Genomic DNA, 26,756 nt, shown 5'->3' on the forward strand with positions numbered 1-26,756 from the left:
TGCTTTGGGCTTTTATTATGGACTTTGGTGATTAATGGGATCAAACGTTATCTTTTGCGGAGTTTTTTTATAACAATAATTATCATTCTAATATTCAGATGACAACTTTGTATGAAAGAAGGTACAAAATCTCCCGTTTGATTGATTTGATCTCGTGTGTTATTTAGAGTTCGGAGAGTTGTCTGACAACCTTCCCAGTTCCCGCTTTTCGAGCGTCTGAGGGAAATTTCATCATTTTCATCGCATCCGGAACATTAAGTTTGGTTAAGTAGAGCGGTTGACAAGGTTTTCGAGGCCTTATGTTGAGAGTTGGGTGTTTAGGCAAGAAGTTTAGCTTTAGGCATAAACAGTGGCGGAGCCAGAAATTTCGCCAAGCTTGTTCAAACTTTAAAAGAGTCAATAAAATTTTTTTTAGTGAAGTGGGTGCACAAAATTTTTTTGCCGATGAGTGATAAATTAAATTACATATCACTTAGTAACTAAATCATATGAAAACTTAAAATTATAAAACTATCAATGGAATAAATCAAAACTAATGAATAAAAGTCACAAAAACAATTTTTGCTTTGAATATACTCCCTCTAGTTCATATTAAATGAATTTTTGAGACTTTTTTTGTGATTCAAATAACTGATTAGTTTAAAGTTTGAAAGAGTTATCAATTTTTTTTTTCATATTTACCTTTTGTTTTAGTAAGATTCTTAACTATTTTACGTTTTAAAAAAAGATAGTTTAGAAATAATCAAAATTATAATAGTGGATAATAATATTTAATTTTATCTTTAAAAAAATCTTGAGAATGTATATACCTAATAATTCGCTTAATACAGATCGAAAATATATATAAAACAATAAATTTTAATTATTAGGTTAATTAATTCAAGGCTAGAAACATAAAGAAGATATGAGACAACTAGTGTGTTTTAAAAAAATAAAAACGCTGGAAGTGAGGATCGTAAACCTCTTGCACGTAATTGAAAAGAGAGTAAATATATAGTTATTCCATATTAGTTAATCACCTAACAAAATTAAGAAAACATTAATTAGTTTTTTCCTTTATTATACTTGCAAAATTGATTATTTTAAGTGTTCATATTTGCTTGTAAAATTCTTAAGAAGCTTTTTACGGGTAAATTAGTAAAATTATTTTCTTATTTATTACTCACTCGATCCCTATTTACTTATTCATTTTTGAATTGACACACCTTATTAACAAACAATAATTGATATAGTAAGTTTACTATTTTACCCTTATTAATCATGAAATTGATGAATTAAAAACTTAAGATTTTCGAAAAGCTATATATTTTTCAAAGTAATTAATTGAGTGTATGATAAGTAAAAAAATGTCATTTCTTGATTTATCAAAATGAACAAGTAATTAGAAAAAAAAAAAAAGTGAAAAAATTATGAGGGATAGAGGGAGTAATTCTTAAGCACTATGCATAATTAAAAGAATAATCAACCAATAAAGAGTAATTAATTTGGTTGAACGACTAAGAGCATGTTTGACGTTACTGTAGGGAAACTAAAATTACTTATTTTGAGATTTTTTTTTTTTTGAAAAATTAAGGTATTCGACAAACCAATAAAACTACTTTGATGTACTCAATCAGAATTATTACTTCTTTAATTTCAAAATAAGTGAATTGTTGAGCCTTTTTTCATAATTCAAAATAAGTGAAATGTAAGTTCAAGAGAGTTGACATTTTTTTTTTATTTTTGCCCCGCATTTACATCTTCTAGGTGATAATTTTAAGAGAGTTAATTGTTCATATTTATATTTTACTTTTGAATTATTTATATTTTCAAGAATTTTCAAGAATATTTAAATTTTAACTTATTTTAAGTCATTTTAACTTATTTTAAAATTATTTTTAAAATTATCAGACATTTTTAAAATCTTAAAAATGATTTAAAAGCATGTCTAACAAACTTTTAAGCTAATCTAAATAAGATTCGTAAACGAGGGATAGAGGGAGTACTATTTGTTGTTTCTGAATTCCATTTTCCATGGAAAATAACACAAACTTCTTTGACACCCCGCTCATAATTTACGTAGCGTGTCTATAGTCAAATCAAACTTTATTGTTTGGTGAAATTAGTGGACTTATTTTTATATATAATAATTATGTCTGATTCAGTTTCATTTAATATTTATTTATTTTCACTATTGAAACTATTAATTTTGTTTATCATGATGTGTAGTCTGTTTGATTAAATTTTTAAGAGGTCAAAGATGCTTCCTTTAAAAAAAATTGATACATATACTCAAGTTTATAGAAAAAGTTCAAAGGTATATTTGACTTTTTTCCAAAATAAAACTAATTTAATTTAAAGTCTTTTTCATAATACTTTTATATTTATAATTTATAGACGATGCTATTAATTTCTATATACTTATTTTAAGTTCCTGTCGAATTTAGGTTGACTTTGAAAGAGTCATCAAATGAATTAATAAGTCGATATAGAGGGAACAAATGAGACGTATATTTGACAAATTTTGTGTGGCAATTTATTGTTTTGGATGAATGAAGCAAAAATAAGTTGCTTAATCAATTCCAAGATAAAATGTTTATGATGTATTTGATTTAATTTAATTATAACCAAATTATTTACATCCCTTTTTCATACTCGAGTCATTTTTAAAAAAATAAAAAGAAACACAATATTTTTCTACCATTTAAATTACTAACCTTGCCTCTATTACCTTGTCTTATCAAGTTCCACTACGTTAACTAATCAATTCTTAACACAAATGTCTAGTTATTAGTTAAATTCCAAATGGAAATCAAAGTTTGCTAGTAAAGTTGGAACTAACTCAAGGGTGTGTTTTGTACAAAAGAAATATTCTAATAGGCGGAATGTCGGTCAGTTAAGAACTCAGTAATAGAAATGAGAATGATGCGATGAATGTGTGACATATTAAGGGAGATAAAATTAGAAATGAGAATATCAAAGTCAAATCAGAGTGATTTCTACTTTTTGTAGAGGACAAAATGAGGGAAGCAAAACTGAAATAATTTAAACATGTAAAAGGAGTGTGACAAGCTAGCTATGGATGGTTTCAAGAGAAACGCAAACCCAACAAATTGAGGATAGATAGTTAGATAAAACATGATGCAATTTCTAACTTACAAATGATACATGACCTTAGATAGAAAGTTGTAGAGAATATAGAAAAGTATTAATATTTGTTCATACTAGTATTTGTAGTATGCTTCTTCTATTAATAGTTTTTTTTTTTTTATATTTCGATTATCATACAATTTTTTTTATTGTAATACCGTATTGTTACTAAATATAATAAATATATTATTGTTCTGATAATAATAATAATAATAATATATTAGATTTGCCATCAAAATTAAAGATTAAGAATCAAAAATCAAAAGAGGGCCCAACCGGGTTCGAACCGGTGACCTCTTGATCTGCAGTCAAATGCTCTACCACTGAGCTATGGACCCTAGTTGAGATTAGAAGTTCAATTATCATATAAGATTTAAGTAAAATAATAACTATTTAAATGAAATAACAATGATACGGTACATAAAGCATAAGTAACAATCAAAACAAATAATATATTTAAACTAACAAAATAATACAATAGTTAAAAACAATCAAAAAGGGGTTAAAGATCATAGTTGGTTATTAGCATTACTTCTTTATTTTCCACCCCATTCTATAAGAAGAAAAGTAATAATGTTTTGACTTAATTTTTGATACAACTTTTTTATTCGGAAAGTTCGATATAAGTTGATCAAATTTTTTTACAGACGTCCTGTTAAACTTTAGAAATGGAACCAGTTTGTCTCGCGGGGAAAAATGGTACATTTTCAAGTTCAAACAAGCCTCAAAAAAGGCAAATGTAGATTTTAACGATTTTCACATTCTATAGATCGTGGTTTTTTTTTATCCGAAAAATATCAAAATCAAATGGTCAAAAATTTTCATGGACATGCGCTACGATCTTAGAAATGGAACCAGTTTGTCTTGGGGGAAAAGATTGTGCAATTTCAAGTTCAAACGAGCACCAAAATAGGCAAAGACAGATTTTACCGATTTTCATGTGCTATAGCCAATGAACTTTTTAATCCAAAAATCCTGAAACTAAATGGCCAAAAATTTTCATGCACGTCCGATAATGACCTTTGAAATGGAACTTGTTCTTTCCGCGGGTAAGATGGTGCATTTTCAAGTTCAAACGAGGCCCAAAGCATGTAAAGACAAATTTTACCTAATTTCGTGTGTTATAGCACATGGATGTTTTCTTATCCGAAAATCTCAAAATAAAAGGGCCATAAGTTTTCATAAACATCTGTTAAGACCTTAGAAATGGAATCAGTTCGTCCGCGGGAAAGAATGATGCATTTTCAAGTTCAAATGAGCTCCAAAGCAGGCGAAGACAGATTTTTTATCGATTTTCATGTGTTATAGCACATTAATTTTTTTAAATCCGAAAATCTCAAAACAAAATAATCGAAATTTTTTCATGGGAGTACGTTAAGACCTTAGATATAGAACCAGTTCATTCTGCAGGGAGAAACGATGAATTTTCAAGTTCAAATGAGTCTCAAAACAGACAAAGGCAGATTTTATAGATTTTCGTGTGCTACATAGTATGAATTTTTTTTATCCAAAAATTCCAAAATAAAATGACCAAAATTTTAATGGACATCTGTTAAGACCATTAGAAATGGGACAAATTCGTCCCACGGGGAAAATAGTGCATTTTAAAGTTCAAACAAATATTAAAGCAGACAAAGACAGTTTTTACCAATTTTCGTGTGCTATAGCCCATAATTTTTTTTAATCCAGAAATCCTAAAACAAAATAACCAAAAATTTTCATGGACGTCCACTAAAACCTTAGAAATAGAACCAGTTGAACGTCTTGCGAAAAAAATGGTGCATTTTCAAGTTCAAACGAGCCCCAAAGTAGGCAATGATAGATTTTATCGATTTTCGTATACTATAACCCATGGATTTTATTTGATCCGAAATCCCAAAACAAAACGGCCAAAATTTTTTCGTGAACGTCCCTTAAGACCTTAGAAATTGAACTAGTTCGTCCAGCAATAATTGAATTTTAAAGTTCAAACGAGCTCCAAAGAAGGCAAAAGCAAATTTTTACCAATTTTCGTGTATTATAGCCCATGAATTTATTTTATCTGGAAATCCTGATATAAAATGATCGAATTTTTAAGAATGTCCATTAAGACCTTAGAAATTGGACCATTTCAGCCATGGATCATTATAAAGTTCAAACGAATTCCAAAGAAGGCAAAGACAGATTTTTACCAATTTTCGTGTGCTATATCCCATTAATTTTTTGATGCGAAAATGTCAAAATGAAATGGTCAAGATTTTTTATGGATATCCTTTAAGACCATAGATATGGAACCAGTTCATGAAAATGGTGCGTTTTCAAGTTCAAACGAGCCCCAAATAAAGTAAAGAAAGATTTTATCAATTTTCGTGTGATATAGCCCGTGAATTTTTTAATCCGAAAATTTCAAAACAAGATGGCCGAAATTTTTCAAAGACGTCCATTAATACCTTAGAAATAGAACCAGGTCGTTCCGCGAGGAAAATACTGCATTTTCAAGTTCAAACGAGCCACAAAGAAGGCAAAAGCGAATTTTGCCAGTTTTCATGTGCTATAGCCCATGTAATTATTTTTTAATCCGGAAATCCCAAAATAAAATGACTGAAATTTTTCATGGACGTCCTTTAAGACCTTAGAAAATGAACCAGTTCGTCCCGCGGAAAGATGATGAAATTATTAAGTTCAAACAAGCACCAAAGCAGAATGTAGATTTTTTTCAATTTTCGTGTGTTATAGCCATGAATTTTTTTTTCGAAATCCCAAAATAAAATGACCAAATTTTTTTTAGACGTACATTAATACCTTAGAAATAAAATCATTTTGTCCCCTGAGAAAAACTGATCCACATTTTCAAATTCAAATGAATTCCAAAGTAGGCAAAGATAAATTTTACTAATTTTCATATGTTATAGCCTGTGAATTTTTTTTCCGCGAATCTCGCAATAAAATAACCAAAAATTTTCATTGACGTTTGTTTGGACCTTGGAAATGAAACCGGTTCATCTCAAGAGGAAAATGATATATTTTCAAGTTCAAATGAATCCCAGAGTAGGCAAAGACCAATTTGACCAATTTTCGTGTGCTGCATTCCATTGATTAAAATTTAATTAAAAATCGCTGTGATTTGAATTTTTTTTTTTAAAAAATATTTGAACTTAAAAAAAAAGCAAAAAAAATAATTAAACTTAAGTCGCTGCTTTAGCAACGACATATTAGGAAAAAAAAATTAGTTTGGAAATCGCTCCTTTCGAAGCGATTTCGTTTAATTTTTTTTAAAAAAATCAAATTTATTGCAGCGATTTCACTTTTTCAAGCGGACAAAATCGCTACTTTATGAGCGATTTTATCGTTTTGATTAAAAAGAAATTTCATATACCGTTTTGAAATTTTTGTTAACATTTTTCACTCTTTAGGTTCTGGACTCAAGATATCTGCCACTTGAAGGCATAGACAAATTATGGATAGAGACTCAAAGTATTTCTCCTTGTATTATGTATTGTAAGTGGAAATTTGCCGTAGTGGATTTATCTATTAGTTTGCTAGAAGCAATAACAAATATGTTATAGCTGCATTTGATGTTAAATTTGAAAAAAATTCAAAATCATTGAATTGTGAAATGCAATTGAGTTAGAGTACTATTACAAATTGATAGAGGTAAAGGCAAAATTAGCAGTCATAAATTACAAAAGATGGCTATATAAATACATAAACTCCCAAAAAAGGAGAGAAACATATTATTCACGTATAATTGATATGGAACGATATTTTTGATAAAATTTTGTTTATGCAAATTCATCCATGTAGTAATGCTATAACTAGATATAATTATATCATAAGTAGTATAAATTCTAGATATATTATATTTTTTATTTGAAGCAAAGAAACCAACTCATTGTATCGTGTGCTATAACGTTAACATGAGGACTATTAGCGCTCCATATAAAAAGTCGAGAGGAATGAGTTTGATTTTGAAATCAAAATAAAGGATTATTTTGAGCCTTTTATCCAAATAGAAAACCTTTACCCCATATACAAAAAAATAAATTGAATTTTAACAAGCAAGTTATGTTATGATAATATATGTAGCACAACTGTCTAAAATAATTCTTAGTCTTTGAGATGAGGAGGAAACACAGTATCAAAAACAACCATTGCAAAAATATGTCTAACTTCAAGCAATTTTCCTAATGCTAGGGATTCATACTCGATTTTACGGCCTCGTTTTCGTCGAAAATCCTTCTCCTTTCCCTTTCTAACACACTCAAATATTGCAGAGACCTTTTGTGAAAGTGCCCATGAGATAAACACCTGCAGATTGAAATGGGAAGGTGAGAAAAAACATCAATAACAGCTGCATGAAGACATAAAATGGAGGCTACGAGGGTGGGGATGAAGATGAGGTGTGTTGGACGGTGGGGAGGACAAATAACTGAGGAATGCCACTCGTGAAACTTGTTTTCTCCTAAAGAATTTCCAAAAAATGATTGACCAATCGAACGTAGAAAAATTGGAAAATAATTTCCACCATACCGAACATACCATTTTAGGGATCGTTTGGTTGAGAACAACTTATCCCAGCATAAGTTATTCCACCATGTATATGGGATAACTTATCTCATCACTAAGGTATAAATGGTGGGATAACTGATGCCGGGATAACTTCCTACCAGATCATGTACATGAAGCTGGAAGTCGGAATGAGTTAATATGTGCTGTTTAGAAAAGGTTTCGTGCAGAAACTTCTTACTCACCAGATCTGACTTCGGTGCTTTAGGATAATCTATCAGAGCTCGGGAAACAACATGCTCATCGGTCATCTCTTGCAATGCAGCTTCGACATAAGTGGCAAGATCCATCATCTCATCCAATAATGCTTCATCCGACTCAATATTTTGGTCTACAAGCTCAGGAAACCTTGTATCGTGTGGTTGTGAGATCTTTCTCACTATTCCCAACACATCTGATAACGATCCACCACAATGAACAGCAATGCTAAAGGCAGCAACAACCAAAGGATCCCTCGGTTTGTCCACCAGTGCTTTATGGAATGTTAAGATGGCAATCCTAAAAGAATTATTATTTAAGCTGATGAGTCGGAAACAAAAAATTATAATCTATAAGCAGATGCAGATAACTTCCATGAGATGCCGTAGATCAAACATGTATGTGCAGCCAAATACTGATAACACGGGCATATAACTTTTCATATCTGCAGTTCGAAAAATAAGTCCACACATTCTCTACTATAACTTCAATTTCTATTTCTCAAGATAAAAGTTGTCACATTTCATTTTTCTAATTGTGAAACAGCTATATTTTACTGATGACCAGCAACACGAGAATGCTGGACGGTATATACAAGGATAGCATCATTACAAAAGCTGTAACATTTCACAAAACTCATTCATATTACGAGTGGTCAAACGAATTATCTCATGTTACCTCAGGCTCCACCATCAGAATCTGATCAAATACTATAGCGCAAATCAATGCTTTAATCAGTAATTCTCCGAATATTATATCTTTTGGTTTTTCCAATTCAGCTTTTCATGAAAGCTTCATATTCTCGATTATATTAAACAAATTGTTTTAGTTTTACTATAGTCCGCTCTTCTTTTTCCAGTATTATACTTGCACTGTCTAGACGTAAAAAAGTTAAAAATTATTTTAGGGATGCAAACAAACATGAAAATTTTGCAGCATCATTAAAATTCTTTCATAATGATTATGTTCTAGATTGCTGCTTCAGATTCTTTGAGCTATGGATAATAACAAGAAGACAAACACAGTGTAATCCCACAAGTCGGGTCGAAGGGTACGATGTAGACAGACCTTACCCCTACCTTGTGGGGTAGCGAGGATATTTCTGATAGACCCTCGGTTCAAAAGAAGTGTCATCAAAGCAGGAGAGTCTATGCGCCATAGATGATCTATGGAATTTGGAAAATGGAAAACGCAAGTAACAAATCGGAAGAAGAAATAGTTTCTCACCATAAACTAGAGTTGCAAGGCTTGTTCGGTGCTAGAAGGTTGTCCAGAGTTGAAAACAAAGTCTGCATAACGTCAACATGAAGATGTGATTGCATGCTACAAATAACAACACACGTCACACAACTGGAAAATTCAATTTTAATCCACCTTTAATTCCTGCACCTACAGAAATTTAAAGAGAACTATATTTTCTGGGAGACAATTTTTTAGCCCCTTTCTTTATCTAAATTAGTCATTCTGAACGAGAGAACATATTTCCTGAACGTGTAGAAGATGCATGTAACTATATCAACATAGAATCCTGTTTACCAGAAGCATATTCGATCTCTTATCACGCCTTCGAAAACCCTGGGAAATGAAGTAGGAAGCCTGCCAAATAGAGTGATACATTAGATACTTGGTAATAATTAGTATAAGTAGCATGAATGCAAAAAGGTTGGATTTCCATACTTGGATTGGTAGAAGAATTTCTAGAAGTCCGAATTTCCATAATAATCTCAATGAAGCTTCTGCAGAACCATATGCCAGCATGTAATTCATTTCCAACAAGATTCTTCCCTATATCATGCGATTAAAAGAATAGGCTCAAAAAATATTTTATGTTGACAAGAAAAAGTAAAAGTATATAATTAACTTACCTTATCAAGTCTAGATATGGAAGATGCTAATTCTTTTATAGAATGGGCTGTTTCTCGAGCAAAACGAAATCTTAAACGGCCTGCTATCCTTACTCCACGCAGAATGCGAGCTAAAAGAAGTCAGCCCGAGATTAATGCAAAGATTAATTGGATATTACCAACCACAATTGGCAGATCCTAAAAAATAAGATCCCAGAAGAACGACACAAATATTAACAAGAACAAAGGATAGTCTAGATTACCGCAGTCCTCAATGAAAGAAGCATTTGCAGGAATCACACATCTCACCTGCAAATGCAGTTAGGCTAAGCACAATTTACACTATTAAAGGACGTTAAACAACGAGAACAAAAAGCTGTAAAAGGTACATGCACACTTTAGCCCTTCTAATATCTTCCAGTCCGCCCAAGTAATCATAGACTATCTTTGTAAATGGATCAAACATCAATCTACAATACAAAAATCCTTCTTTAGTTTTCTAGATTGAAATACTGAAAAAATTGCTTATGGTTAACATATCTATTTTATGTACCCATTGATAGTAAAATCTCTCGCCAAGCAATTTTTCCAACGAATGAAATCGGCTTCACTGCATGCAGGAGGTCTTCGAACAATATTATAGCCATTCCTCTTAAACTTCCTCCCAGTCGCAGTGAAGCTCGAAACCTGCTTTGGACAAAGAATCGAAAGAGGTGAATACTCAAAAAGATACCTCAGAAACTTTTAACACTCGTAATGAGTTTACTTGATTACTAAAAAAGGAAAAAATTTCAAACCAAGAAAAAGATTTTGCTTGAGAAAAACCTCCACAATGGTATCATCGATATGCACATGGCATATAGGGAACCTCCTTCCAACAATTTCACAACGCTGAAATATTTTTAGTACCTGCACATGATTAATTGCATCACAGATAGCCAAATTTCAGCTTCATCATTAAATAACCACGTGTTCGAACCTTCTGAGTGCAAAATAACTCCTACTCAGCTGTGTTGCTCGGACTCTTCAAAAATATAGAAAAGCAAACTCGCTACTCCTACTCAGCTATTAGCTATGTTGCTCGGACTCTTCAAAAATATCATAGCTACTCCCTACCCATAAAACAAATTCGCTAACAACCCCATATTCATAAATTCCTAATAAGTCTGTGAGGACATCAAAAGTCCATCTTGCCACAAAAGTTAGTAAAGGATGAAACTAAGGTTCAATTTTCAAGACTACACAAGAGAATATCATTATTAATAGAACTAAAAAAAAGATAGAAGGTTATAGATTTAAGAAGATAGGGTACCATTTGAGCACTAGGTTTAACCAACAGGAAATCTTTAGCTACCCCAAATTGACAGTTTTTTCCCTTCTAATTCATATCCTATCTATAAAAGTTAAAACAATCTTAAGAAGACAAAAACATAAAAAAAAAAAAAAAAAACAGTGCGATTCATGTACTTCATGCAGTAATACTTTCTCTGTAATTACCTCACAGCACTTTCTTGTTGCTAGTTATCATATAACTTACATTTAACAATAAAAAACTGCAGTGCAGCTAACCTCTTTAAGTTCAGCTGATGTTAATACATCAAAATCTTTTGGAGTTCTGTCCAGTATAAGATCTCTAACACAACCCCCAACAAGGTAGACCTCAAACCCTGCCAAAAACAAATAAAAAAAGGAAAGGTGAGGCCACAAGGAGGAGAATAAGAATCATACTGTTCCAAAGAGCAAGACTAAGGATGTGTTTAGTACAAAGGAAAACATTTCCAGAACTTCTTTTTCAATTTTCCGATGTTTGGTTGATCAAAATTTTTTGAAAACATTTTCATTAGGTAAACAACAACAATAACAACAAATCCAATGTAGTCCCACAAGTGGAGTATGGAGAGGATAGGGTGTACACAAACCTTATCCCTACCTAGTCGAGGTAGAGAGGTTGTTTCTGATTGACCCTCTAAAGAAGAACAATTCAAAGCAGTAAGGGAAAAAGAAAATATGAAAGTGAAGAAGCCATGGAAGATAGTGTGGCAAGCATTACATAACATTCAGAAGTAAAGGAACATTAACAACAACTAAATAGTTCGTTAACCGAATTACTAGGAACAACAGATAGTAAAAAAACCGGAGAACAAAAAACCGTGAATAATGTTAATAGGACTGGTATGGCAGAGAAAGCAAACACATGCTCCAAACTACCAACAGGCATATCCCACTGGAAAGTGAGATACTGTGGAACTCTACCTACTAAACATCTACCCTAGTCTCCGACCTCTAAATCCCCCAATCTAATGTCATGTCCTTAGCAAGCCGAAGATGTGTCATTGTCCTGTCTAATTACCTCTTTACAATACTTCTTCAACCTACCTCTACCTCTCCATAAACCCACCATTGTCAACCTCTCACACCTCTTCACTAGGTCCTTTGTAAGTTTTCTCTTCACGTGTTTGAACCATCTCAACATCCTCATTTCCACAACTTGCATCTTATGAACATAGGAGTTCTTAACTGGTCAACACTTCGCTCCTTACTACATAGTTGGTCTAACCACCATTCTATAGAACTTACCTATAAGTTTTGGGGTCACCTTCTTATCACACAAGACTTTGGATACAAGCCTGCATTTCATCCACCCCGCACTAATATGGTGTGTGACATCATCACCAATTCCCCCATTTCATTAGATTATAGATCCAAGATATTTGAAACCCTCCTAAGATGCTTGAAACTTTCTTTCTTGGGGATGACCTATGAATTCAGCCTTAGTTCCACATCAGCCTAATGCTTTACATCACCAAACTTGCAAATTGCAATACAAGTATTCTCTAGGAAAACAAGTTCCTTAAAAATGATGAAAATACGGAAAACAAGTAATATTGCACATCAATTGTCTCCTCCCTATCCTCCAACACACGCCACTCACACCCACAACCCCCATTCCCACCACCCCTACCTCCACTCCCATCCCCATAGTGTTTGAAACTTTGAATAAGTTATATACAAATATTTTTGGTACAATATTTTCTTCTTACCTACCAAACATAAAAAAAAAAAAGTAAGCAAGAAACTCATTTATATCCCAAAAAAGATTTTCCAGAAAATCATTCACATTTTCCTTCGTACCAAACACACCCTAAAGTGCAATTTACAACAAATTCTTACATATATATGCTAATTTCTGAATTGTGGTTGATTACACATTCACAAAAAGTAAAACTTCAAGAAAAAAACTCATTTTTTTTCTACCTTGTAAGACTGAATAAATTTATACATCAACAACAACACAATAAAAACCCAAAAGAAAACAAGTAAATAATCAAATAATAATCTTGAACACATACCTTTTTTCTTTAGCCCATTCAAAACCAATCTTGTAGGTTTCGCAATCATTGATGTACTTATTCCAAGTTCTTCTGAACTCAATTTCTTCCATTTTGGTGCATCCCCATCACCTATTTTAATGAAAAATCACCACCCCAAACTTCCAATTCACAATATATAGCTCAAAAAACCCATAAAAATTGAAACTTTATCATCAAATTTTACCTTTTCCATCTGAAGCATTATAAGATCGATTCTTTAATACTTTTACTGGTTCAACAGCTACTGCTGCAACAGAGCTGCTCTTTCGGATAAAAGGGCTACGAATATTGAGTTGGGTTTTAAAGATAAGAACTTGAGGAACTGCCATTGTTATCCCCTTCCCGAGTTCTGGTTTAAGCCATTTTAATATCTTTGGGAGGGAAAGGATATATATGGATATGGTTTTTAATTTCATTTAGGTATATACCAAAACAAATATTCGGTCTATTCCAATTTACGTGACACTTTTCGTTTTTTCAGAGTCAAACTGTTTAAGTTTGATCGAAAATTTATGTATGAAATTTTTAATTTTTTTGAAATTAAATTTATATATTCGTAAACTATGTAAAAAGTATTATAAGTCACAATAATTAATAATTTAAAATGTATAAAACAGGACGGACGAAGTATCTCATCTACAATGTGTTGCTAGCCGGTACAATCTAAATTAATTAGGCTTCATTAAAAATATAGAACACAATAGATGAAAAAAACAAATAAAATACAAACAGCCCTTGAATGCTTTATTCGGTGGAAAAATTTAGATTATTTGAACCCTAATAAAAATATTGAATACAACAGGTGAAAAATTAAATAAAATACTTTATAGAGTGTTTCTTTGGATTGTGAAGCTCGGTAATAAAATATAAATTAATTAAACAGTGCTTTCCTTGAATGTGTTGATTTGAGGAAAAATATAAATTAGTTGGACTCTTTATGAATATTAAATACACCAAATAAATACAAACAAATAATTCATTGAGTGCTTTCCTCAAATACAAAATCTAAAATTAGTTGATTTTCAATAGACCGATTATCGAATATATCATCTGAAAAATAAATAAATATAAACAAAAACTTTATGACATATACATAGTACATTAGTTGGTACTATTTTTCATTTTTACATATCTAAGGTGGTGGCCTTAGACACCTAAAAGCACGGTTGAATGTCTCAGTAATAAAAACAACAATAATAACAAAAGTGAACTTTTCTATGATTAAATAGAAAAGAAATTGTATTAATCATAATTAATAATATTATTATATTTTAAAATGTGTCTAATAATTTTGCAAAACATATTCAAACTATAACACATCTTTCTTCTATATTATGGTAGTATATCGATATTACCTCGTCTATTGCTACGCAATTTTGTTGAGAACTTAGATGACGGAAAAGTTTTCTCCATGTACACTTATATATTATTATATGTCAACTATAATTTACATAAGCATGACAGACAAAAATATATATTTTTAAAACAACACATATGTGATATATATGTTTAAAAATATATATTTTTGTCTGTCATGCTTATGTAAATTATAGTTGACATACATTAATATACAATAATATATAAGTGTATATGGCGAAAACTCTTCAGTCATCTAAGTTCTAAGCAAAATTGTGTAGAAGGAATAGACGAGGTGATGTGACGTACTATCACAATAGAATAAAAATATGATATAGTTTGAATATGCTTTACAAAAACTATTGACTCATTTTTAAAATATAATTATATTATTAATTATGATAAATACAATTTTATTTCTGTTTATACATAGAAAAGTTCATTTTTTTTTTATTATTGTTAATGTTGTTATTTGCAATTAAGTCAATATTGATTTGCTTCTTATATTCAATCAATCAATTGTTGTTCTCTACAATGTATGACTTGAATTATATGATGATGATCTGATTCTAGCTAAATCTCATTTGACATGTAATGAATTTATTTCCTTTTTTTTTCATATGTTCATCTATACATTGATTGCTTAATTAGTATATTGTCACTTATTTATTAAAAATAAAGATGTTAAGTAAGATAGGATTTCTTTTTTTCTGATTCTAATAAATTTTGAATGACTAGTAATAAGATTGACAAAACATTTGTTGTATTTTTCATTTTTCTATAATTTCCTTGCTTTTTCAACTATGAGCTCATTAGTATGGAAGAAAAATTTACTTTGTATGAGCATGAAATTAATTCAAGTATTCCGTTTATGTATCTTGCCTTTTGTATTTTTTCGTAATATATGTTCTATATGATTGAATTACAAAAGTTGAAAGAGAAAAAGAATGTCAAAAAGAACAACAAATCTGAAGAACATGATGCAAACAAATTTGATATAAGAGAATTTTTCCAAAATGACCTAACAAACAAAAGAAACAAACTACTCAGGATACATAATTTATTAATTCTACATCTTACATTGACTTTTATTATGTCCATCCCATTTTACTTGTTAAAATAAACAAGTAAGAGTTATTGTAGAATTTATTAATTATGCACCATGAATAGCTTGTTGCCTTTTTTTTTTGTTAAGTTGATAACTCTCTTATTCCTTTCTAGATTGCATGTTCTTCAGATTTCTTGTTGTTATTGGCATTCTCTTTTTGTTTCAACTTTTATACTTCGATTATATAGAACATATACGGTGAAAAGCTAAAAGCAAGACCTATCAATAATTTATTTAAATTAATAATTCATGATCATACAAAGTAAGACTTTTCCTCAAGATTAATGAATTTGAAGTTGAAAATACGAAAACATGATTGACCAATGCTAGAAAATTGAAAAATATACTTCAATTTATTTCATTAGATAAATTATAATCGAAAAATAAATTTATTTCTCTGCTATGAATGATAAATTCACAAATGTCTATATAGTTTTTAATTCACAATTGTCTATAACTTCTATACTATGTCAAAATGAATTCAAATAGTTTCAAAGAGTTGATAAAATTTTCATTTGAACCATTAGATTCACCATCAATATAATAAATATTGATTGTTTGAAGACTTTGACCAAATAAATTTAATTTTTAAAATAATTTAATCAATTTTCTCTTCTGTCTCATTTGAACAATCAAATCCACTTCAATATCTAAAGCGGATGTTAATTAAGGCAAAAATAATATTTTTTGCTATAAGACCATTTTTAAATTTGTCCTTTTTTAGACATGGGAGACTCTATATTACCTCCCTATAAATTTGTGTAAATATATAATAAATGTATAATAATTATATCATTATTGTCAATGTATGCAAAGCATACTCCTTTAAAATCATGAAATTCTATTATTCGATGTCTCAACATTTGATAGGTCGCCTAAATATTTTGTATGAGGAAAAAGATATTATTGAAGATAAAAAAAATTATATCCTGTATTTTTACGTAAACGATGGATCATTATGGTCCAAGCCAAGTGACACTTTACATTAGGTATATGAATAATAGTAACTCCTTCACACTCCAAATCATATTGCAACACACAATACTAAGTAATCCAATATCAAACTAAGCAAAAATTAAGTAAAATGTCGAAGCAAGCAATATATTGATCATACTAGTATAACATATTAACATTATTAGGCATTATGTGAAAGTTATAATAAAAGCATATGTCAAAAATATTGATATTATCAACAATTACATGTCAATTTCAAGCTAGTTAGGGTCAATTCTCTTTGTATTTTGGATCAGGATGAGGAAGAATGGATGTGTAGGCAACATGTATAAGTTATACTTTCAATTTTTCACCACTATCTTAACCTAATAATTGGATTTGAAAGATATAAACAAATTTAGGGATTGGAGGTGCACCTAAATTCACTTAATACCTACCAAGAATAATAGGGTTCATGGAACATAATGAAAAGACAATTCAAATATTGTGTTCACTAAAGGAGGTTCATTTTGCATCAAAAATGTAATTCTTTTTAGCATACAAACAGAAATTGTTACCTGGTCGTTAATAAAGGAGTTGAGAACCATGAAGTGTCTAATACAATTTCTGGCATAGACCTAGATGATTTCTCTTGTTTATGCCTTGAAGGATAGAGTTACCTAGCCCCTGTGTTGGTGAGATGATGTGATTTTCGATGTAAGAATGATAAAGTGAACCACAATCAAGCAATCAAGATATATGATTTAGAAATATAAAGAAAAGCTGCGAGATATTAATTGATGTGATTCTAGATGCAAACAAAATAAAGTGGACTACGATCAAGCAAACAAGATATATGACTAAGAAATAGAAAGAAAGATGGAGAGGTTTAGAAGAAAAAATGAATGATCTAGAAAATAAAAGTTTTTCAATATTTACTAGAACAAATTCTAAGGGTGAAAAGAAATCAAACTCATACAAGTGAAGACTTACCCAAGAAATCAATAAGATTCAATCGAACAAGTATGAGGGTTTCCCCGAACTCACAAAGGAGCCTAAACTTCAAATGTTCATTCAAAAACTAGCCCCTAAAATACATCCTAGTACTACTATTTATAATAGTAGATAAACTAACCCAAACTAGTTACAATAATACTCTTGCTTACATTTCCACTTTAGCATATTGTAAAACCTTCATGTTTCATTCATTAATTTTCTAAAGTATTCAAAATACTCCAAATTTACTTGGTGTCTTTATATACATGATTATTAATTCATATCCTATGTGAGATGTATGAGTACCACTACATGAATATAATTTAATCTTGAATCACTAAACATATATATCATAGACCTATTAATAAGTAATGATTACATGTATGTTTTGGAATAAAATAATAAATATCTTCTAGGTAAGAAATTAAAAATTTTCCTTTGATTCTCTCCATAAAGGACATTTCCTTTGTAGCCCATTTTTATATTCAAAAGAAAATTCAAAATTCTAGAATAAATTTTTTCAACAAAAGAAACCTCTTTCACTTGGAGAAACAATATAGTTAATTAGAATAACGATGAAGAAAAAGAAGGAAGAAGATCTGAATTACATTACCTTGGTTGCGTGACACATCTTGTGTGAGAAGAAGGGAGATGGAAATGTTGAGATCGGGAGCCGGTACAACCCACAAGAGAAGGAATAAAGAGTAACATCCCGCCGAGAGCAAGGAGGCAGCGTTGTGAGAAGAAACAAGTTAATATTTATAGATACGTTTAATGAAATGGGCTTTGCCCTAATAAAATTAGAAATAAATTGTTTTGATTGTCTTATCTTGGGCTTGGTCCAGAACTTTATTTTTGTTTTTATTTAATTAATAAAATGGCCTATACTACCAAAAAAAAATTTGGGGTAACATAGGTAGTATTGAAATTTGGTAAAGAAATGTCACTAAGGCAATATTTTTCAAAACTGTTAAAGTATGAAATTGCCGAAATTTTTGTGAGTTCGTCATATAGAAAGTACCTTCACCCTCTTTCACCACTACTTACATTTGAACTGTGTAGAAATATAATTAATCAAAATTTCATTTATTGTAGATATTGATTGTTTGGGATATGAAAACTTTGTAGGAAGAAAAAATCTTATAGCAATTACATCCACTGGTCACATTAGATTCTATTATTGAAAAATTAGAATCAATGTCATGAAATTTGTGAAAATCCATACCTATATATATATATATATATTAAATTTTAACCCTAAATATGTCAGCATGTGTTGGGTGGAACTTTTGGACCAATAAAGGTAAAGATGTCATTGAAGCACAGTTTGTTTATAAAAATTAAAACATGAAATAATAGCATCCATATCATTTTTGTTACTATCAAATTTGAAACTTTGATGTAACTCAAAATTTATTGGCTAGATAAAGAAACTTTGACAAAATTGGATAACATTGTATCACTGTAATGACCTAATTTCCGCCGTTAGAGAGAATCCAATGGGGAAAGAATTAGGAACAATTTTTTTTTATAGTAACTTCGAATTTTCTATCCTAGTCTAGATTTGGACGAAATCAGAGTCGCTGAGGTCTAAGGAAATTTGTAACAAATGAGAGATTTATTAATGAAGTGATTACATGAATGTATAGAGAAGATGTTAAGGAACTCGTACGACTTTACGGAATTGAATTTGGGTGAGTAGAACTCCCAAAACTAATCTTAGCGTGAACGGGTATTTTCTGAGAGTCATATGATACTAGTGTGCTGTGAAATGATGGTTTGAATTCTTAAATTTTCTCACTATATCCGTGAAAGCGATGTGGCGAGATTATTCTCACTAGGGGCGGCCGTGGTGGGTTGGGGCCGCTATAGCGGGACAATCGCGACTTAAGTCGCTAATAAAACTCCAAAAACGTTTTATTCTGCACTCTTCAACTTTGAGAGCTAAGAAAACAATCCCATGTGTGTTCTTGACGTTTTCTCATCATTTTTGAGGCTAAAGGTAAGGTTTTTACTCCCCGAATCCATGTTTCGATCTCTAGAACTTAGTTTCTTAGGTAATTATCGATGGCTGAGGATTTTGATATGAGAATTATGGTGCAAAAATCCCTAATCTGTGTATGGGGATCATGGGTGTGGTCTAGGGATATTGAGTTCGTTATAATCTGGATAATTAGACCTTTGATTTTTTATCCTTGCGTATAAATTGTTGTTTGTAGCCCTAGAAAAAGCGGAAAGAATTCTGAAAGGGAAGATTAAAATGCCTTAGGGCATTCAAGCTTGGATTCGAGGTAGGTGATGATTGTGATTTCATGTTGGTGCGTTGTATATTTCCAATCACTTCATTATTATGCATAAATGTATGTGAATGTTGCGTTATTGATCACACTACTCGTAAATAAGGATGATTGAATAATTGTATGCCATGAAATAATAAATTGATTGTATGATTATGAGAATGTACATCGTGATTGTAATTGTGGCTTGTTGAAAGAGTTAGGTGTTGCTCTGCATACCGACATACTAACTTGGATCGGTTGTCACATTTCGACATTAACATGGGTTCGGTTTCCATGTTTCGCATAAACATGGGTAGGGCCGACTCAACAACATTGGATACCTAAAGCGAAACTTAAAAAAAGGGCACTTAATATATTAATTTTGTAAAACAGACATACTTTAATTTAAAATCTATTTTTCTTGCTATTTTAGTTGCGAAATCATCGGGTACTGTTTTATAATAAATTTGTTTTAATAATTCCTTTACAAATGATAATATAGATAATTCATTCGATCTCGCTTATGACATTGCTGATCTTAAAGAAGATTTAATCAATTTTATTTTCAAAAAACCTTTGTTCAGCTGAGACAACGGTTACAGGAACAGCAAAAATTATTTTATAAGCAATATGTGTATTTGGAAAGAATCAAGTCTTTTTATTTTATTTAGTACTTCCATTAGATCATTATTTTCTACTTGTATTATTTCCCTTAACACTTCTAATTCATAAAAAAATCTAAACCATCAATATCAGAATAAATGTTACGTGTTAAAGAAAGTTCAAGGCCAAGACAATATCTTTTAAATTTTCATTATCTAGTGATCTAAATATTTTACCACTAAATAAGAAATTAATATATATATATATATATATATATTATGCGTCCGACCCATTTTGAAGGTCAAACCAGCCCCGAAGCGATCATACCTCCCATTTAGATGATTTTCGTGTGCTATAGAAAACAATTTTTTGGGTTATCCGGATTCTGACGTAAAAAATGTCAAACTTTTTTGTGAACGTCCGTCAAGACCTTGTCTATGCAGCCAGTTGGCCCTCACAGCCAGTCCGACCCATTTTAAAGGTCAAAAGAGTCCCGAAGCGAGCATACCCCCCATTTCGACGATTTTCGTGTTCTATAGCAAACCATTTTTGGGTAATCCGGATTAAGACGTCAAAAATTCCAAATATTTTTGTGGATGTCCGTCAATACCTTGGCTATGCAGATAGTTGGTTATCACAACCAATCCGACCCATTTTAAAGGTCAAACGAGCCCCGAAGCGTGCATACCCCCCATTTCGATGATTTTCGTGTGCTATAGAAAACAATTTTTTGGGTTATCCGGATTGCGACGTCAAAAATGCCAAACTTTTTTGTGGACGTCCATCAAGACCTTGTCTATGCAGCTAGTTGGTCCTCATGGCCAGTACAACCCATTTTGAAGGTCAAACGAGCCCCGAAGTGAGCATACCCCCCATTTCGATGATTTTCGTGTTCTATAGCAAATAATTTTTTGGGTAATTCGGATTAACACGTCAAAAATTCCAATTTTTTTTGTGGACGTCCGTCCATACCTTGATTATCCATCCAGTTGGCCATCACGGTCAATCCGACCCATTTTCAAGGTCAAACGAGCCTCGAAGCGCGCATACCCCCCATTTTAGATGATTTTCGTGTACTATAGCAAACCATTTTTTGGGTGATCCGGATTCCAACGTCAAAAATACCAAAATTATGTGTGGACGTGCTTCAAGACCTTGGCTATGCATACGGTTGGCCTTCACGGCCATTACGACCCATTTTGAAGGTCAAACGAGCCTCAAAGCGAGCATACCCCCCATTTCGACGATTTTCGTGTGCTATAGCAAACCATTTTTTGGGTGATCCGGATTAAGGCGTCAAAATTTCCAAAAAATTTTGTGGACATCCGTCAAGACCTTGGGCAATGCATTTGGTTGGCCTTCACGGACAGTCCGACCAATTTTCAAGGTCAAACGAGCCCCGAAGCGTGCATACCCCCCATTTAGACTATTTTTTTCGTGTGCTATAGCAAATAATTTTTTGGGTTATCTGGATTCGGACGTCAAAAATGCCAAACTTTTTTGAAGACGTCCGTCAAGACCTTGTCTATGCAGCCGATTCGCCTTCACAGCCAGTCCGACCCATTTTCAAGGTTAAACGATCCCCAAAGCGAGCATACCCCCCATTTTGATGATTTTCGTGTGCTATAGCAAACCATTTTTTGGGTGATACGGATTCCGACGTCAAAAATTCAAATTTTTTTTGTGGACATCTGTCAATACCTTGTCTATGCCTATTGGTCCTCACGGCCAGTCCGACCCATTTTGAAGGTCAAACGAACCCCGACGCGAGCATACCCCCCATTTCGATGATTTTCGTTTTCTATAGCAAACCATTTTTTGGATAATCCGGATTAAGACGTCAAAAATTCAAAAAAAATTTGTGGACGTCCGTCTATACCTTGGCTATGCAGCCAGTTGTCCATCACGGCCAATCCGACCCATTTTCAAGGTCAAACAAGCTCGAAGGGCGCATAACCCCCATTTAGACGATTTTGGTGTGCTATAGCAAACCATTTTTTGGGTGATCCGGATTCTGACGTTAAAAATACCAAAATTATTTGTGAACGTCCTTTAAGACCTTGGATATGCATACAATTGACCTTCACGGCCATTCCAACCCATTTTGAAGGTCAAACGCGCCCCAAAGCGAGCATGCCCCCCATTTCAACGATTTTCGTGTGCCATAACAAACCATTTTTTTGGGTGATCCGGATTAAGACGTCAAAAATTCTAAAATTTTTTGTGGACATCCGTCAAGACCCTGGCTATGAATTTGGTTGGCCTTCACGGCCAGTTCGACCAATTTTCAAGGTCAAACGTGCCCCGAAGCGTGCATACCCCCCATTTCGACGATTTTCGTGTGCTATAGCAAACTATTTTTTGGGTGATCCGGATTAAGGCGTCAAAAATTCCAAAATTTTTTGTGGACGTCCGTCCATACCTTGGCTATCCATCCAGTTGGCCATCACGGTCAATCCGACCCTTTTTCAAGGTCAAACGAGCCCCGAAGCGCGCATACCCCCCATTTAGACGTTTTTCGTGTGCTATAGCAAACCATTTTTTGGGTGATCCGGATTCGGACATCAAAAATACCAAAATTATTTGTGAACGTCCTTCAAGACCTTGGATATGCATACAATTGACCTTCACGGCCATTCCGACCCATTTTGAAGGTCAAACGAGCCCTAAAGCGAGCATATCTCCATTTCGACGATTTTTGTGTGCTATAGCAAACCATTTTTTTGGGTGATCCGGATTAAGACATCAAAAATTTCAAATTTTTTTGTGGACATACGTCAAGACCCTGGATATGCATTTGGTTGGCCTTCACGGCCATTCCGACCAATTTTCAAGGTCAAACGTGCCCCGAAGCGTGCATACCCCTCATTTAGACTATTTTTTTCGTGTGCTATAGCAAACCATTTTTTGGGTTATCCGGATTTCAATGTAAAAAATGCCAAACTTTTTTGTAGACATCTGTCAAGACCTTGTCTATGCCGCCGGTTGGCCCTTACGGCCAGTCCAACCCATTTTCAAGGTCAAACGAGTCCCAAAGCGAGCATAACCCCCGTTTCAACGATTTTTGTGTGCTATAGCACACCATTTTTTGAGTAATCTGGATTAAGACGTCAAAAATTCTAAATTTTTTTGTGGACGTTTGTCAATACCTTGGATATGTATCCAATTGTCCATCATGGCCAATCCGACCAATTTTCAAGGTCAAACGAGCCCCGAAGCGCGCAAACCCCCTATTTCGATTATTTTCGTGTGCTATAGCCAACCATTTTTTGGGTGATCCGGATTCCGACGTCAAAAATGCCAAATTCTTTTGTGGACGTTCGTCAAAACCTTGGCTATTCATCCGGTTGGCCTTCACAACCATTCCGACCATTTTAAAGGTCAAACAAGCCCCGAAGCGCGCATACCCCCATCTCGACGATTTTCGTGTGTTATAGCAAACCATTTTTTGGGTTATCTAGATTCCGACGTCAAAAATGCATAAATTTTTTATGGACGTCCGTCAAGACCTTCGCTATGCAACCGGTTGGCCCTCACGGCTAGTCTGACCCATTTTGTATGTCAAACGAGCCTCGAAGCGAGCATACTCCCATCTCGATGATTTTCGTTTTCTATAGCAAACCATTTTTTGGGTGATCCGAATTCCGACGTCATAAATTCAAAAAAATTTGTGGACGTCCGTCAAGACCTTGTCTATGCAGCCACTTGTCCATCACTTTCATTTCAAACCATTTTCAAGGTCATTCGAACCCCAAAGCGCGCACACCCCTATTTCGACGATTTTCGAGTGCTATAGCAAACAATTTTTCGGGTGATCCGGATTTCGACGTCAAAAATGCCAATATTTTTTTTGGACGTCCTTCAAAATCTTGGCTATGCATCCGGTTGGCCTTCACGGACATTCCGACCATTTTTAAAGGTCAAACAAGCCCCAAAGTGCGCATACCCCCATCTCGACGATTTTCATGTGCTATAGCAAACCATTTTTTTTGTTATCCAGATTCCGACGCAAAAAACGCCAAACTTTTTTGTGGACGTTCGTCAAGACCCAAACTATGTATCCGGTTGGCCCTCAAGGCCAGTCCGACACATTTTGAAGTTCAAACGAGCCCCGAAGCGAGCATACCCCCATTTCAATGATTATCGTGTGCAATAGCAAACCATTTTTTGGGTTATTCGGGTTCCAATGTCAAAAACGCCAAACTTTTTTGTGGACGTCCGTCAAGACCTTGGATATGCATCCGGTTGGCCCTCACGGCCAGACCAACCCATTTTGAAGGTCAAGCGAGACTCGAGGCGAGCATACCCCCATTTCAATGATTTTTGTGTGCAATAACAAACCATTTTTTGGGTGGTCCGGATTCCGACGTCAAAAATTCCAAACTTTTTTGTGGACGTCCGTCAAGACCTTGGCTATGTAGCCAGTTGGCCCTTACGACCATTCCGACCCATTTTGAAGGTCAAACAAGCCCTAAAGCGAGCATACCCCCCATTTCGATGATTTTTGTGTGCTATAGCAAACCATTTTTTGGGTGATCCGGATTCTGACGTCAAAAATTTCAAAAGTTTTTGTGGACGTCCGTCAATACCTTGTCTATGCAGCCGGTTTGTCATCACAGCCAGTCCGACCCATTTTGAAGGTCAAACGAGCCCAGAAGCAAGCATACCCCCCATTTCGACTATTTTCGTGTTCTATAGCAAACCATTTTTAAGTAATCCGGATTAAGACGTCAAAAACCCCAAAAAATTTTGTCGACATCCGTCAAGACCTTGGCTATGCATTTGGTTGGCCTTCACATCCAATACGATCAATTTTCAAGGTCAAACGAGCCCCGAAGCAAGCATACCCCCATTTAGACTATTTTCGTGTGCTATAGCAAACCATTTTTTGGGTTATCCGGATTCCGACATAAAAAATGCGAAACTTTTTTGTGGAGGTCTGTCAAGACCTTGTCTATGCAGCTGGTTGGCCCTTACGGCCAGTCCGACCCATTTTCAAGTTCAAACAAGCCCCAAATCGAGTATACCCCCCATTTCGACGATTTTTTTGTGCTATAGAAAATCATTTTTTGGGTAATTTGGATTAAGACATCAAAAATTCCAAATTTTTTTGTGGACGTCCATCAATACCTTGGATATGCAGCCACTTGGCCATCACGTCCAATCCGACCAGTTTTCAAGGTCAAGCGAGCTCCGAAGCGCACATACCCCCCATTTCAATGATTTTCGTGTGCTATAGCAAACCATTTTTTTGTGTGATACGGATTTCGACATCAAAAATTCCAATATTTTTTTGGACGTACGTCAAGACGTTGTCTATGCAGCCTATTGACTCTCACGTCCAGTCAGACCCATTTTCAAGGTCAAACGAGCCCTGAAGCGCATACCCCCCATTTAGACGATTTTCTTGTGCTATAGCCAACCATTTTTTGGTTGATACAGATTCCGACGTCAAAATTATCAAAATTTTTTGTAGACGTCTGTCAATACCTTGGCTATTCATCCTGTTGGCCTTCACGACAATTCCGACCCATTTTAAAGGTCAAACAAGCTCCGAAGCACGCATACCTCCATCTCGACGATTTGCATGTGTTATAGCAAACCATTCTTTGGGTTATCTGGATTCCGACGTAAAAAATGACAAATGTTTTTATGGACGTCTGTCAAGACCTTGGCTATGCAGCCGGTTGGCCTTCACGGCCAGTCTAACACATTTTAAAGGTCAAACGAGCCTCGAAGCGAGTACCTCCATTTCGAAGATTTTCGTGTGCAATAGCAAACCATTTTTTGGGTGATCTAGATTCCGACATCAAAAGTACCAAAAAATTTTATGGACGTCTGTCAAGACCTTGGCTATTCATCTGGTTGGACTTCACGACCATTCCGACCCATTAAAGGTCAAACAAACCCCGAAGTGCGCATACCCCCATCTCGACGATTTACGTGTGCTATACAAAACCTCTTTGGGTTATCTGGATTCCGACGTAAAAAATGCCAAACTTTTTTATGGACGTCCCTCAAGACCTTGGCTATGCAGCCGGTTGGCCCTCACGGACAGTCCAACCCATTTTTATGTCAAACGAGCCTCAAAGCGAGCATACCCCCATCTTGACGATTTTCTTTTTCTATATCAAACCATTTTTTTAGGTGATCCGGATTCCGACGTAAAAAATTCCAAAATTTTTTGTGGACGTCCGTCAAGACCTTGTCTATGCAGCCACTTGGCCAGCACTTCCATTTCGAACCATTTTCAAGGTCAAACGAACCCCGAAGCGCGCATACCCCCCAATTTAGATGATTTTCGTGTGCTAACCATTTTTTGAGTTATCCGGATTCCGACGTCAAAAATGCCAAATCTTTTTGTGGACGTCGATCAAGACCTTGACTATGCATC

At 33.7% G+C, this 26,756-nt stretch overlaps 1 protein-coding gene and 1 non-coding gene across 2 annotated transcripts; both read right to left on the reverse strand.

The window, feature by feature from the left end:
• Positions 1-3,395: 3,395 nt before the first annotated feature.
• Positions 3,396-3,467, reverse strand: TRNAC-GCA (transfer RNA cysteine (anticodon GCA)). Its single transcript has one exon. It is a non-coding gene; the product is annotated as a tRNA-Cys (tRNA).
• A 3,640-nt stretch (positions 3,468-7,107) lies between these two features.
• On the reverse strand, positions 7,108-13,586 carry LOC101268130 (uncharacterized). The gene is made up of 13 exons (XM_004228396.5): positions 13,272-13,586; positions 13,067-13,177; positions 11,286-11,383; positions 10,542-10,625; positions 10,270-10,403; positions 10,114-10,186; positions 9,980-10,025; positions 9,738-9,847; positions 9,550-9,657; positions 9,409-9,468; positions 9,100-9,161; positions 7,860-8,172; positions 7,108-7,416 (listed from the first exon to the last, which is right to left on the reverse strand). The coding sequence occupies exons 1-13, from the start codon at positions 13,501-13,503 to the stop codon at positions 7,216-7,218; spliced, it is 1,632 nt and encodes a 543-aa protein (XP_004228444.2). The 5' UTR covers positions 13,504-13,586; the 3' UTR covers positions 7,108-7,215.
• Between the last annotated feature and the right edge of the window lie 13,170 nt (positions 13,587-26,756).

Source organism: Solanum lycopersicum, chromosome 1 (genome assembly GCF_036512215.1).
Source record: "Solanum lycopersicum chromosome 1, SLM_r2.1".
Classification (NCBI taxonomy): domain Eukaryota; kingdom Viridiplantae; phylum Streptophyta; class Magnoliopsida; order Solanales; family Solanaceae; genus Solanum; species Solanum lycopersicum.

What these genes read in the sequence shown, in the direction of transcription:
- LOC101268130 (XM_004228396.5), bottom strand. Translation starts at nt 13,503, where the DNA reads ATGAAATTAAAAACCATATCCATATATATCCTTTCCCTCCCAAAGATA. An exon ending in AAATTCTTCTACCAATCCAA is followed by an intron (nt 9,469 to 9,549) that starts GTATGGAAATCC and finishes TCTATTTGGCAG; the next exon opens with GCTTCCTACTTCATTTCCCA. An exon ending in CCTTGCAACTCTAGTTTATG is followed by an intron (nt 8,173 to 9,099) that starts GTGAGAAACTAT and finishes TAATTCTTTTAG; the next exon opens with GATTGCCATCTTAACATTCC.